The sequence below is a fragment of the Spermophilus citellus genome (assembly GCF_964194105.1).
Source record: "Spermophilus citellus genome assembly, chromosome: 1".
NCBI lineage: Eukaryota > Metazoa > Chordata > Mammalia > Rodentia > Sciuridae > Spermophilus > Spermophilus citellus.
In genome coordinates this window covers 113,961,717-113,974,748 of record NC_138182.1, presented here as the reverse complement: position 1 = coordinate 113,974,748, position 13,032 = coordinate 113,961,717, and the positions used below count along the sequence as shown (strand labels likewise).

The following is a 13,032-nucleotide window of genomic DNA, read 5'->3' as shown; positions in this document are numbered from 1 at the left end:
TAAATGTAGATATGTAGACACTGGTGATGTTGGGCTCCTCAGCTTCTGGGTAGCGTGAATCTGGGGCTGGGCTTGGCATTTTCATTTCCCAACCAGGTATCTTTATTTTCCACACAGAATCTTCCTGCCTGCCTCCTAAAGAACTGGAGGAGCTTTCTCTGGTCTCTGCTGTGTGTGGGTGCTGAATGTCCCCCACAGGCCCATATGTTAAAGGTTTGGTCCTGCGTGGCCCTAAGGAGAAGAAGTGGACACCTTAACGGGGCCTCACCCAAGGTCTTTGGTTATTGGGGGCTTCCTGGTAGGATCCAGCCCACTACTCCTACTCCTTCTTTCTATGTCCTGGTGATGAGATGGGCAGCTGGCTCGAGGAAGTGTCCACACACCACAGTCATGGTGACGAGCCAGTCTTCTCTCAGGGCATGTCGATGGTCTCAGATGTTTTGCTGTGGTGATGAAAAGGTGATGAACACAGTCACATTCACAGTGTGGACAGTCCATCCTTGGCCTGAGGATGGTGTAGGTGTCCTTCCAGCTGTCAATCTAATCCTAGCCCAACTTATGACAATGGCAACTGCAACCCGCCTGTCAGACTGTCTGCCTGTCCCATCCAGCCCAGGCATGCTGCAGCCCCTGTCTCTGCACCTGAGTTCCTACTTCCTGCTCTCAGTTTCATCCTCACTGCTCTGAAGCTGCTTCCTTCTCAGTGTTGACACCTACAGATGGCCCTTGATTTCTTTCAATCTCCACTATGAGTTTTAATGCATTATTTATGAGAGTTTCGCATGTTGGGGGAAATGTCCACATCTGTAAAATGAGGACAACAGGGCCATTTTCAAAGTCAAGGTGATAGTGCATATAAAATACGTAGCAGTATACCTGGCTTATCACTGATTTCTGATGATGACAATGGCAATGATGATGACAAAGATGGTGTCCTCTCCAGCCCCACCTCTCAGACTGTTTCCTCCATCTCTACCTAAAAGACATCTACCTATGATACAGACCAGGTATCCCCCATCAAAGAGACCCCCTACCATAACTGTAGCATACAAGTTTCTCTCTTGATCAACAAGATCTTTACAGATGTCAGCAGGATTTCTGCAGACAGCACTGTGGTTTGAAGGTTCCTTTTCCTTGTAAGTGCCCGGTTTGCAGACTAAAGTTGTGATGGAGTCTGTCTCAAAGAGAGCTTGTTGCTATGCTACAGATACTATCTCTGTTTTCTTGGTAAAAACTTTGTGAAACCTCTGTCTAGCCTAACCCACTGTCATGTAACCACCCCACTGAATATAAATCCAAAGGAATTTCCAAACTCAGGGTCCAGAGATACTTAGGTATTAGCCCTTCTGGACTGCTGTGGCTTAAATAAACCTGCTTCCTGAAAATTCCTCGGTGTCCCACCTCATCTGTCCAACATCACCTACTTTTCAAGAGTGCCTTGAAAAATACCCCTGGACCCTCCCATGAATTAGTCACTGCCCCCGGTTTCTTGCAGCACCTTCTGTGAGCTTGGTCTGTACAGCTTGGACGTTTCTGTGAGACATGGTAAAGTAAGTCTCTGACATGACACTGACAGCCCAGGGCAGACCTGTCAGCCGAGCATGTTCCCCTGGAGCAGAATCTGGTTCGCAGTCTTTGCGCTGCTTCCAAGCCACCCCCAAGGCCTTTTCTCTGCTGGTCTTCACCTGTCCACCTCCTGGCGATTTTCCGCTCTTTACTCTGCGAGGCTGGGTTCCTCTCTTTGGCCTATTCCCTTTCATTTTCTCTGTGTTTTCTCCTTGTTTTTACCTCACAATGCAAGCGCTATTTCAGCAGGTTATTATCCCTCACCCTTCTTTAAGGACTGGAATCATGGTGACCTTACAGCACTTAAGCTATGAAATGACCTGTCTGGTTTCAACATGCATTTGGCTCAATTGAAGCAATGGTGAGCCATGGTGATAATAAAAACAAAACCAACTCCGATATTGAAAAGTCCTTGAAATACATCCAAGTCATTCTTATTTTACATGGGTTTTGCCTTTTTACTTCATGACTCTTACTTTTATTGAGACAGGACATCAGCACATCCATGGTAGGTACAGTAATTGAAAACAGATCCAGGCAGCAAGTGAGATTCCTCATCCTCAGCACCATTCACTCCAGTCCAGGGAACAGACATTCTCTTGGTGTTAGCTGAAACACAGACAGCCCAGGTTCTTGCAGAAGATACTGCAGATCCACACTATTTCCATTTCCTTTATTTATCTGAGGCCTACAAAGATTAATATGAAACATTAGTCAAATTGACTACATATAGCTTTTATTATAACCGAATCTTGACTCACAATCAATTCATTGCTTTTGATTCAAAAAGCTGAAGAATGCTTTAGTTTTAAATTTACAAGGACAAGTCTATCCAAAGGAAACAGCTGCTAGAAACTCAGCCAGATGTGGCCCTCTGGTGGCTGTGCTTGGGAAACTCGGCTCCCCTCCTCTAGTTGGCAGGGCTCTGTTGAATCCAGCCATTCATTGTCTAGGGTGCCTGCTAATCACATCCAACCAAAGACCTCAAGCAGAGTGGTTCAAGAAGAGAATCCTGAGGTGAGTGAACCAGATCTGCTATCACTATTTCCAGTGTGTGACCACCTACAGAGGAGAGAAAATGCTAGAATTCTTCAAGGACATTACGTTCAATGTGCTGAAGAAACATAGAAGGAGCCAGGGCTAAGGGGGAGGGAGAGGAGAGGAGGGGGAGGAAGGGAAGAGGAATAGGAGGGGCCAGGGCTAAAGAGGAGGAAGGAGAGGAGAGCCTGGGGCTAGGGAGGAGGAAGAGGAAAAGGGTCAAAGCTAAGAAGGGGGAGGAGATGGAGGAAGAGGGGCCAGGTTGGAATGGGGAGGGCTGGCAGAGGATCCAGGATCCCTGCAGAGGGCGCCCAGAGAGCTCACAGGTCTGTTTAGGGGAAGTTGCTGGGAAGGGTTCTTTTTTCTTTTCTTTCTTTTTAAAAAAATTAATCTCCTCTTGAGTAGGTAATCATGTACCTTTTTAATTTTTTTTTCCTTTTTTGATTTTTTTCCTTATTCTGTTTTATCCCTGTTTTTCTTTAAAAAAAAAAATAGAATTGAAATTCACATAGCATAAAATTAACCACTTAAAGTATAGCATTCCGTGGCATTTATGACACAATGTTTTCTACCACTGTTGTAGGGACAAATGAGGCAAGGCACTGAAGATAGCAGGAAACAGTTTTTTTTTAAAGAGAGAAGGAGAGAGAGAGAGAGAGAGAATTTTTTAATATTTTTTTTTATTGGATGTTCACAACATTACAAAGCTCTTGACAAATCATATTTCATACATTAGAATCAAGTGGGTTATGAACTCCCATTTTTACCCCAAATACAGATTGCAGAATCACATCGGTTACACATCACATTTTTACATACTGCCATATTAGTGACTGTTGTATTCTGCTACCTTTCCTATCCTCTACTATCCCCCCTCCCCTCCCCTCCCATCTTCTCTCTCTACCCCATCTACTGTAATTCATTTCCCTCCATGTTTGTTATCCCATTCCCCTCCCTCATTGTTATACAAAATTATATATAAGAGGTTATGAGGGGAATGGGATAAGAATTTTTTAATATTTATTTCTAGTTTTCGGCGGACACAACATCTTTGTTTGTATGTGGTGCTGAGGATCGAACCCGGGCTGCACGCATGCCAGGCGAGCGCGCTACCGCTTGAGCCACATCCCCAGCCCCATGGAAACAGTTTTATTTGGCTGCAGCCAGGTTCAGAGGGCACAGCTTTTGCTGTAATCAATCAATCCCCTGAATCCTGAGTCAGGTATTTTCAGAGTTTTATACCCAGCATGTAAGGGGAGGGACTCAGAAGTTCACAGTCTGCAGAAGTTCACATAAAGCAGCTTTTTCTTTCACTGTTTTGGGCAAGTTAATCCTTCAAGGATAACACCTGAGAAGGAGAGCTGTTTCTCCCCTTTCTTTCCTCCCCCTGCCAGCTGTTACCATGGAGCCCAGTTGATAACTTATCTTAAAAATGTAGACATCTCTGTGAAGCCCAGCTGAAGGCCAGAGGCCTTGTTTGCACATTTCTACAAGCTACTTTACTGGATATATTTGTGAAAACTAGTAAGGGGGTGTCTAGCACCTGGAGTACTGGTATCTTATCGGCCAGTGGCCATGTAAAACAGGGCAACAGGAAAGTAGGAAGTTTTTCTACATTGAACTCTTTTGTAGAGACTCCTTTGTTGACAGTCCTAAAGTCAACCATGGTGAAGATTTCTGGAGAAGCCCAGTTAAGACTTTTCTGTGGAGAAAGGGGGTGCCACTTTACCATCTCTGATTTCAAAACATTCCCAGCATACTCAAGTAAAACCTCCAAACCACAAAGCAGCTGCACTCATTTCCACTTCCACCTCCTGCCCAGTCCCCGTCCTTGACACCCAAAATTAATTTTTGTTGGCTCTCTGCCTCTGTCCTTCTCTGTCTCTCCCTCTCCCTCCCTCTCTCCCTCTCTCCCTTCTCTCCCCCTCTCCCATGTCCCTCTCTCCCTCCCTCTCTGCCCCTCCCCCTCTATCTTCCTCTCCCTCTCTCCTTCCCTCCCTAGCCTCCCCCTCCCTATCTTCTTCTCCCTCCCTCTCTCACTCTCCCTCCTCCCTTTCCTATCTCCCTCTCCTCCTCCCTCCCTCCTCTTCCTCCTCTCCCATCTCCCTCTCTCTTCCTCTCCCCCACTCACTGTTTCTCTCCCTCTCCTCATCTTCCTCTCCCTCCCTCTCTCCTCCTCTTCCCTCCATTCCCCTCTCTCTCCCTACCTGTCCCCCCTCCCCCTCCCCTTCTCCCTCTCTCCTCCTCTTCCCTCCATTCCCCTCTCTCTCCCTACCTGTCCCCCCCTCCCCCTCCCCTTCTCCCTCTCTCTTCCTCTCCCTCTCACTCACTGTTTCTCTTTCCCTCTCTCTCCCTTTCCCTATCTCCCTCTCTCTCCTTCTCTCCTTCCCCCCTCCCTTCCCCCCTCTCTCCCTCCCTCCCCTTCCCCTCCTTATCTCCCTCTCCTTTCCTCCTCTCCCCATCTCCCTCTGTTTCTTCCTCCCCCACCCCCCACCCCCGTAACTCTTTCTCCCTGGACTCACCCCTTCTGATCACTTCATGGAGATGGAGTCCCACAGAGGATAGTGTTGAGTTTGTGGTCCTCCTGCCTTAGGACTTCAAGCCTGGTACCTGAGGCACCTGTGTCTGGGCAGCTTTTACTGGAGGCTCTGCACCACAGTGAGCCCCTGCTTAGCAAGGAGCACCCTCCCTGGGCCTTCAAACAGATTTCCACTCCATAGAAAGGATGGTTCCCAGTCTCTCTAGATGTTGCTAGCACTTAGCCCTTCACATCTGCTTCTATCACAATTTGCTCTGCTAATCTTGGGAGCACACTGTGTTTCCTTAAATGTAAAATTTGTAAATGGTATATAAAGTGTCACTTATCCCTGGGGTGTCACGTGATGTTTGGGTGCATGTGTACGCTATGCCATGTTTGAACTAGGGGAGCAGGTCTTCTCAGATATTCACCACCCTTTCTCCTAGCTTCTAAGCACCAACTGTGCCTCCCCGCCCCTCTGCCCTGCTTTCCCCACAATGGATGCCCTAGGCCCTGAGCTCCCACATCTGCTGGAGACCCTGCAGGGCTGGTTTTGTGTGTTAGTTCTGGTCACTTGGTATGAGGATCTCTGGTTCCATCCATGTCAACACAGAGGACAGGACCTCTTTCTTAGATGGATGAGTGTCTCCCATCCTGTGAAGTCTCCACGTTTCCTTTAGCCACCCATCTTCTGGATGCCTGGCTGCTTCTAGGTCTGGCTGCCATGGATAGGGCTGCAGGGAGCATGGCAACCTGGTGCCTCTCAGGCATACCATCCCATGTCCTCTACACCTGTGTGGAGTGGGTTGATGGATCTCCAGTGCTTCCACTATAGGAACCTCCCTACTGTGCTCCCTAATGACTGCACTGGAGCACTCTAGGTGGTCAGGACCCAAGCCCTCCTTCCCAACTCCAAAGGACAAGTGAGAGAGGTTGCCTGGTGAGAGCCACTCACAGGACCACATAAACAAGGTGTGATCCTTGTGTTTCTATCTGAGAGAGGACAGCTGACTTACAAGAGAAGGTTCCTCCTGAGGAGGTAGGGAGGCATCAGGGGCTTAGACTTTCTCAGCAATAAGTGAGCATTTCAGAGCCCCTAACACCTCTGTTGGGTGAAACCAGATACCGCCCCCTGATGCCCAGGCAGCCTTCCCAGTGGCTCTTCGCCCACCAAAACTTTCAAGGGTGTGTGAGGCTTGAGGGGAGAACAGGCAGAACAAGCGGGTGGGGGCAGGCCTTAAGGGGTGAAGGGAACCCAGTGAAAGATCTGCAAGCAGCCCAGGGAGGACAGACTCCAGGACACACAGTCTCAGCGACTGGGAAGCAATGAGGAAGGGTGTCTCCAGGGACAATGCCAGAATCAGACCGAGGTCCCCATGATCTGGAGAACTTTCCCGAAGGAACTGCAGCCCTCGGCAGCTCTGAAGGTCTCCAGATAACCATGGAGCTTTATCTGAACTCTCTGGCTCTAGAGGTTGGCTAAGCTCCCAGCCTTGGCGATCTGAGCCCCTCCTTAGGGCTCCTGGTGGCCCCAAGCTGGTCCTGCTGGCCATCTTCCAGGGTCTGTACTTGATCTCAGACTCTTCCCTTATCTCCTGCTACCAGCATCTTCATCCCTTCAGGACTCTTGGCCACACCCCTGCCTGTTGGAATCTGTTGCAGCTGCCAAAAAGGCACAGTTGGTTATTTTTGCGAAAAGTAATAAGGGCTCTGCAGAAGCTCTGGAGCTTGGCACTTCCTCGGGATCTCCAGGCTCTCTCTCTGATCACTACCTGGAGACATTGTCCCTGCCTGGGATTTGCCAAGAACCAGGCTGATCCCCTCAAAGTCACCAAGATGTCCCCAGGAAGCAGGGCAGCTGCATCAGAGAAAGGTGAGTGTCCTCTGTGTAAGGCTCTCCTGGAGTCTTTGCCTCCTCACTCTCTCCCCATGCTCAGTGGGCACAGAGCCCCGTGGGCTTTTCTCCAAGGCAAGAGCCAAACTTCGCAGGCCTCCCTGTTCATCCAGACATAAGAGCAGACCCCATGAGGCTGTGTCAGAATCCACCCAGAATGGCAGAAGGCTTCCACACCCCTGCTCTCCCAGTCAGTTCAGGACAGCCAGCAACAGTGGCTGAACTCCTGTCAGGAGGGACCATGTCCTGCACCCAGCTGTAGAAGTCCTGTAGGACAACAGGCAAAGGGGCTTTTGGGGGGGGGGGCTGTTGTCATCCTTCTGACCTCAGATTTGCCTGGTGGGAGTTTGGGTTTTCCACACACCTTCTGGTGACTGGTGGGTGTAAAGAGCTACTTACTGGGTGAAAACCCTCACACGAGCAGGAGAATAAGGCCTGGGATATCTCCATGGCATTCTGCAGGGCTGGCACACAAGTGGAAGGTGATCTCGAGAAGGAGACATGACAGAAAGGGTCGTTGGCCTGCTTGCTGGCTACATGTGGACCTGATGGACCACCTCTCTCTGCCAGGGCAATTTCCCCTTCTTTCCTATGAGAAGGGGGCTTCTCTCCCTCCATGTTCAATGCACGTCCCACCTCATGTGTCTCTGTCCCCAACAGGGATGGCAAAGACATGCTGTGGACGTGCATCTCTACTGCGCTGCACTGTTGCCTTCCTCTTCCTTCAGCTCCCACCTCCTGGAAACGGTAGGAAGTCTCCCTTGCCAGCTCTGGAGGGCACCAGGAGGGACATTCCCAGGTGGGGACGAGCTGAGGTCTCACTGAGACCCAGGGTGGAGGGACAGGCCAGCTGAGGCCTTGCTGCAGCGCAGGGTTAGAGGACGCTTGCACCCTCAAAGGCCTTGTGGGGTAGGGAGCACCATCTCCCTACACGAGGCCTGACCCCGTCCTTGTGGATCTGTCTCCCTAAGGAAGAGCTGATTTCCAAGTCCAAGGGCCTCATGCCCCCGTGCTGGCCCTGGTGGGGGAAGATGCAGAGTTGTCATGTCGACTGGTCCCCAGCATCAGCACTGAAGGCATGGAGCTGAGGTGGTACAGGAACCAGTCCAGCCCAGCAGTACTCGTGCACAGGAATGGGGAGGACGTGCATCAAGAGCAGATGGTGGAGTATCAGGGAAGGACGAGCTTTGTGAGTGACCATGTAGCCAGGGGCGAGGCCACACTGAAGATACATAACGTCACTCTGTTTGACAACGGCACCTATCACTGCCTCTTCAAGGAGGGCACTTCCTCCAACCAGGCCACACTCTGGCTGACAGTGGCAGGTAAGGGCAGCATGTGGCCATCTGCCCTGCTGGGGAGTTTCCTCACACCTGGCCCCAATCCTGGCGGTGTGACCAGAGTCCTACAGCTTGAGAACCTGCTGGACACACAGTCCCAAGCAAGGCCACCCGAGGGTCTGCACATCACTGCGCTTCTCAGGGAACATAGTTCTGGAAGCACAGCTGTTTTCTGATCTTTCCCTTTGCACTGATAAGAGGGAAAGACGGGGGAGCTGAGGCAGGCTGAGAAGGAGGGCATGGAGGGACAAAGGCATTTGGGGTACAGTTTTCCTGGGTGGCTCAGGGCTGTTCTTTGGAGGCAGGCCAGCGAGCTCCTTGTTCCCTGCACTCACTCACCTGTGTGACACAGGAGCCCCTTCTGTCTTGCCGAACTGTCCCTGCCCCACTCTGCTATTTTATCTAGGACAAAGGCGTACCTGTTAGGGATGCGCTTACTTCAGGGAGTGATGGCTTGTGAACAGTTGGTGATACACACTAAAGTCTTAAAGGTGTGTTTTAATGGAGCAGCTGTGGTGGCAACGTCCCAACTGATGTTTCTCCTCCAGGGCTGGGCTCAAAGCCCAGAGTGCAAGTGGTGGATGACCAGGGCACAGGTATCCAAGTGAAATGCACCTCGGCAGGCTGGTACCCAGAGCCCTTGGTGGAGTGGAGATACCTCAGAGGACAGCCAGTGCCTGCTGTGACCAACTTCTCACTGTCGGCCACCACGGGCCTCGTGGCTGTGGTGTCCAGGGTGACCGTCCAGAATGGGGCTGTGCAGGGTCTGTCCTGCTCCATTTCCAACCCCCTCCTCCCCGAGAGGAAGGGGGCTGAGAGCTGGCTGCCTGGTGAGTGTCTGTTCAGCCCTGACAGCACAGTACTGAGACCTGTGCCAGGACTCCAGGGTTCCAAGTAAGATCTGGTGGGAACTGGTTTCTGTGCACAGCCTGGCAGAACTCTGGGGATGCAGATTTAAGTAATGGCTGAGGATGGGGCAGAGATGGGGTACGGGGAGAGTACCAGGGGAGCTTTGCATTTATGTGGAAACAAGAAGTTTCACCCCCATATTGTTTTTGTAATTCTTAACTCTTTACAAAATGAACTATTTTTAGAGCAGTTTTAGCTCACAGCAAAGGTGAGCAGAAAGTGCATAGATCTTCCATATACCCCGAACATGTGTAGCTTTCTCAATACAAAAGTCCTGCCCCAGAGCAGATTTATTACCATCTGGCACCCACAATTTACATCTGGGCTCACTCATGGGGAGCCCCCCCCCATTCTGACCTCAGCACCACGTATGCTAATACAGAACTGCTGTTCTCAGTTCCTATGTCCTCAGCTCCCCTCTCCGGGCCTCCTCTCACAGAGTGGCAACTAGCTCTGTCTCTGGCCCTCGCTGCTCTGGGATTCCTGGTCTCTGGAGTACTCTGCTGTTTAGGGAAGCAGCAAAAGAAAAGTTCCCAGATACTGCTAGAAGAGACAGAGCAAGAAGAAACAGCACAGAGGCCACAAGCCAGCAGTACCAAGGCTGAGCTATTCCACGGTGAGTAGGAGGCTTAGCAGGACACGTGATGCCCCTCAAGCACGGGCCTCAACACGCAGCCCAGAGCAGAGGCTGTCTGTCCTCAAACCCAGCAGGAACAGAATGATCAGTAGGGATCCCAACTCCAGAGCTACCCATATGATACACAGTGAAAACCCTTATCTCTGAAGGAGTCTTCACTACATAATCCGGGCAGCCAGGTTGGTCTTCCCAAATACCCAAGGCTGGGTGATATATGAAGAAAAGAGGTTTCCTTAGCTCCCAGTTCTGGAAGCTGAAAGCTCACTCGGGGCCTGGGGACCTGTCCCTAGCCTCAGGCTCCTGTGTTGGATATAGAGATTGTCCCCTTGCTGGCTGTCAAGGCTGTGTCATGACAGACTGGGGAAGGCTGAAGGGAGGCTGAGGACAGTGTTCCTTGGCAGTGAATGCCTCCCTGTCGTGTCACTAGGCACCAGGCACAGTCTCCAGCTCTCATCTCCAGAGACACTCTGAGAGGAGCCCTGTGAGGCAGACTAGAGGCTGCAGTACACAAGTTCAGCCCCATTTCATAAGCAGGGCCCCACAGTATAGGGTCTTTTTGTTTCCCTGCAGGTTAGAGAGTGTGACTTCAGGTACAGCCTCCAAACCTCATGCATTTGTAGACCAAAGATCCACCCCTGATCAGCTCCCCACAGGGAGAAGACCCAGAAGCACAGACCTGAGCCCATCTGGCAGGGATGAAAAATGACTAGTGACACCAGGAGACCCTGAAATCAGAGCTAGTCTCAAAGAAAAAGAAAAGGGTGGGATTCTTAGTAGCTTATGGGTCTTGTTTTCTGACCCTCACCCACTCTCACATGACAGAAATAAGAAATTCCAAGGGGGTGGTGAGAGAGGGACACACATGAGGATGTCTCTGGCTTCTATCTGCTTTCTGATGTTCATCCCCACATGTATACACAGACCACCATGTCTGTGCATGAGTGTATACATATATGTGTGTCCACACGTGTGTATATGCATGTGTACAAGCATTAGTGCCTGTGTGTGCAGTTTTCATGTGTGCTTGTGTGTTTGTGCACACATACGTGCATGCAGGTGAGTGTTCATGTGTGATGCATGTCTTTGGTTTGTGTGTTTGCACATATGTGTTCACATTGGTATCTGCATGTGTGGGTCATGCATGTGAGTGCATGCCTGTGCAATCATGTGTGCATGCATGAGTTATGAAGGTGCACATATGTACATGTGAATGCATGCATGTCCATGCATGTGCATCCAATTTCATCTGTGTGCCTGTGTGCACTGTCTTGATGTGTCAGTGTATATGCATGTGTGTGTACATTTGTGTGGTATGTGTATGTGTGTTGTGTATGCATGTGCATGTGTGTATGTATCTGTGAGGTGCATGCTTATGTCTGTGAATGTATTTCTGGATGTTTGTGTGTGTATGTATGTGTGTGCATTCGTGTGTCTATAAGAGATGCTTACATCTGTTCAGAGAGCAGAAGCACTGTGTCAACTGCTGATGCCACATCCTTATAAGTCAGACTTTAGCTGCCCCAGGAGACCTTAGTTCCTTTCTGAGTTCCTGGGAGAGGGAGGTGTGCTGACAAAGGCATCCTGCATGTGGCAGGTGCTGGGAGGAGGCTGTTTTTTTAAGACTGGGCACCCAGGGGAGGCCATTACCATGACAGTGGAGAAACAGTGACCTTCCATCTCCGGGTACAATCTCCTTAGTGAGGACTGAAGAGCAGAGTGGTGGGAAGGGAGAGCCAAGTCTGCTGGGCATCAGAGAGTGATTGGAGGACTGGAGACAACTGAGGATGTCCCGCAGATTTCATGATGGCATTTAATAATATTGTATCCATGTTAGTATTCAGGTTTGGGTGTAGTGCATTCTCTCTCACTTCTCTGCTTTACTGTCTCTGTCTCTGCATTACCATCTCTGTCCCTCTCACTATCTCTGCATTCTTGTCTCTCTCTCTCTCCATCTCTGTCATCCACACACAGACACTAGCCACGAAGGAAGCCCAGGGCACATGTTGGGAGCTAGCAGGGCCACACTGGGTGTAGTCGTGCCCACAGCTCCCAGGAACCCTTTGGCTCTGCCTCCCAGTCTGGTGTGCTCCTCTTCCAGGGAACAGGCTGTTTGGACAGGCTTTTGGCACAGGACTGGGACAGTAATGGGATTCTAGAGCAAGGGACACCCTGATGTAGGAAACAACCCTGGGAGCCCTGGTCTGCAAGGAACATAGGGTGCAGACCCACTGACCCTCTCCTCTTTCCACAGTGAGCCCCTCACTGGACCCTGACACAGCAAGTCCCAAACTCATGGTGTCAGAGGATCAGAAAAGTGTGAAGAGGCTGCTCTTCGACCAGTACCTGCTCCCCAACTCCAAGAGATTTGACCAGGACCCCTGTGTCCTGGCCCAAGAGCAGTTCTTGGCTGGGAGATACTACTGGGAAGTTGAGGTGGGAGACAGACAGGCCTGGATTCTGGGGGTTTGCCTGGAGAACATAGGTCGAGAAGGCTGGATCCCCAAATCCCCCCAGCATGGCCTCTGGGCAGTGGAGTTGTATAAGAAGAGATTCTGGGCTCTCTCCTATCCAAGAACTCGCCTCTCTCCTTCCCAGCCCCTCCGACAGCTGGGCATCCTCCTAGACTGGGACGCAGGGGAGATTTCCTTCTACAATGCCACCAAGGGGTCCCTGGTCTACAGGTTCTCTGAACTGTCTTTTTCTGGCCCCCTGCAGCCATTCTTCTGCCTCTGGACCCATGATCCCAGACCCCTGACCATCTGCTCAGTGGCCAGAGAGACCCAGGAAGACACAAGCCCTCCCTGGAAGCCTGTCCTTTCCCCCAGAGGTCCCGGAGACTTCTGCTGAGGGAGAACAGCATCCATAAGCCCTGGCTTCTGCCTCCTGGTGACATCAATCAGATTCTGTGTGCATGAGGGCAGTGTCAGGGCTGGCTTGCTACCTTTCCCAAATCCCTGTGCTGAACTCCTAAGCCCAGGACCTCAGAATGTGACTGCCCTTGCAGATGGGCCTTCAAGAGGAAATCAGTGCCTTCATGTGAGTGGTCCTGATGTCACAGATCTGGTGTTCCTGTGAGAAGAGATCGGGACCCAGGCACACGCAGGGGAAAGCCTGTGAGGACTCAGACAGG

At 50.8% G+C, this 13,032-nt stretch overlaps 3 protein-coding genes across 3 annotated transcripts in view; 2 read left to right on the top strand and 1 right to left on the bottom strand.

Moving 5' to 3' along the window:
- Positions 1-13,032, top strand: part of LOC308645983 (obscurin-like) — a 438,916-nt gene that overhangs the window by 107,175 nt on the left and 318,709 nt on the right. The gene's annotated exons all lie outside the window — the stretch shown is intronic.
- LOC308646517 (obscurin-like) overlaps positions 1-13,032 on the bottom strand; it is a gene marked incomplete at its 3' end in the record, with an annotated part of 232,569 nt that overhangs the window by 107,018 nt on the left and 112,519 nt on the right. The window lies entirely within an intron of this gene.
- On the top strand, positions 6,959-12,915 carry LOC308654137 (butyrophilin subfamily 1 member A1-like; the record flags this gene model as incomplete). Its single annotated transcript, XM_081303143.1, has 6 exons — positions 6,959-6,995; positions 7,677-7,763; positions 7,988-8,341; positions 8,905-9,186; positions 9,663-9,881; positions 12,154-12,915. The coding sequence occupies 6 exons, from the start codon at positions 6,959-6,961 to the stop codon at positions 12,747-12,749; spliced, it is 1,575 nt and encodes a 524-aa protein (XP_081159269.1). The 3' UTR covers positions 12,750-12,915.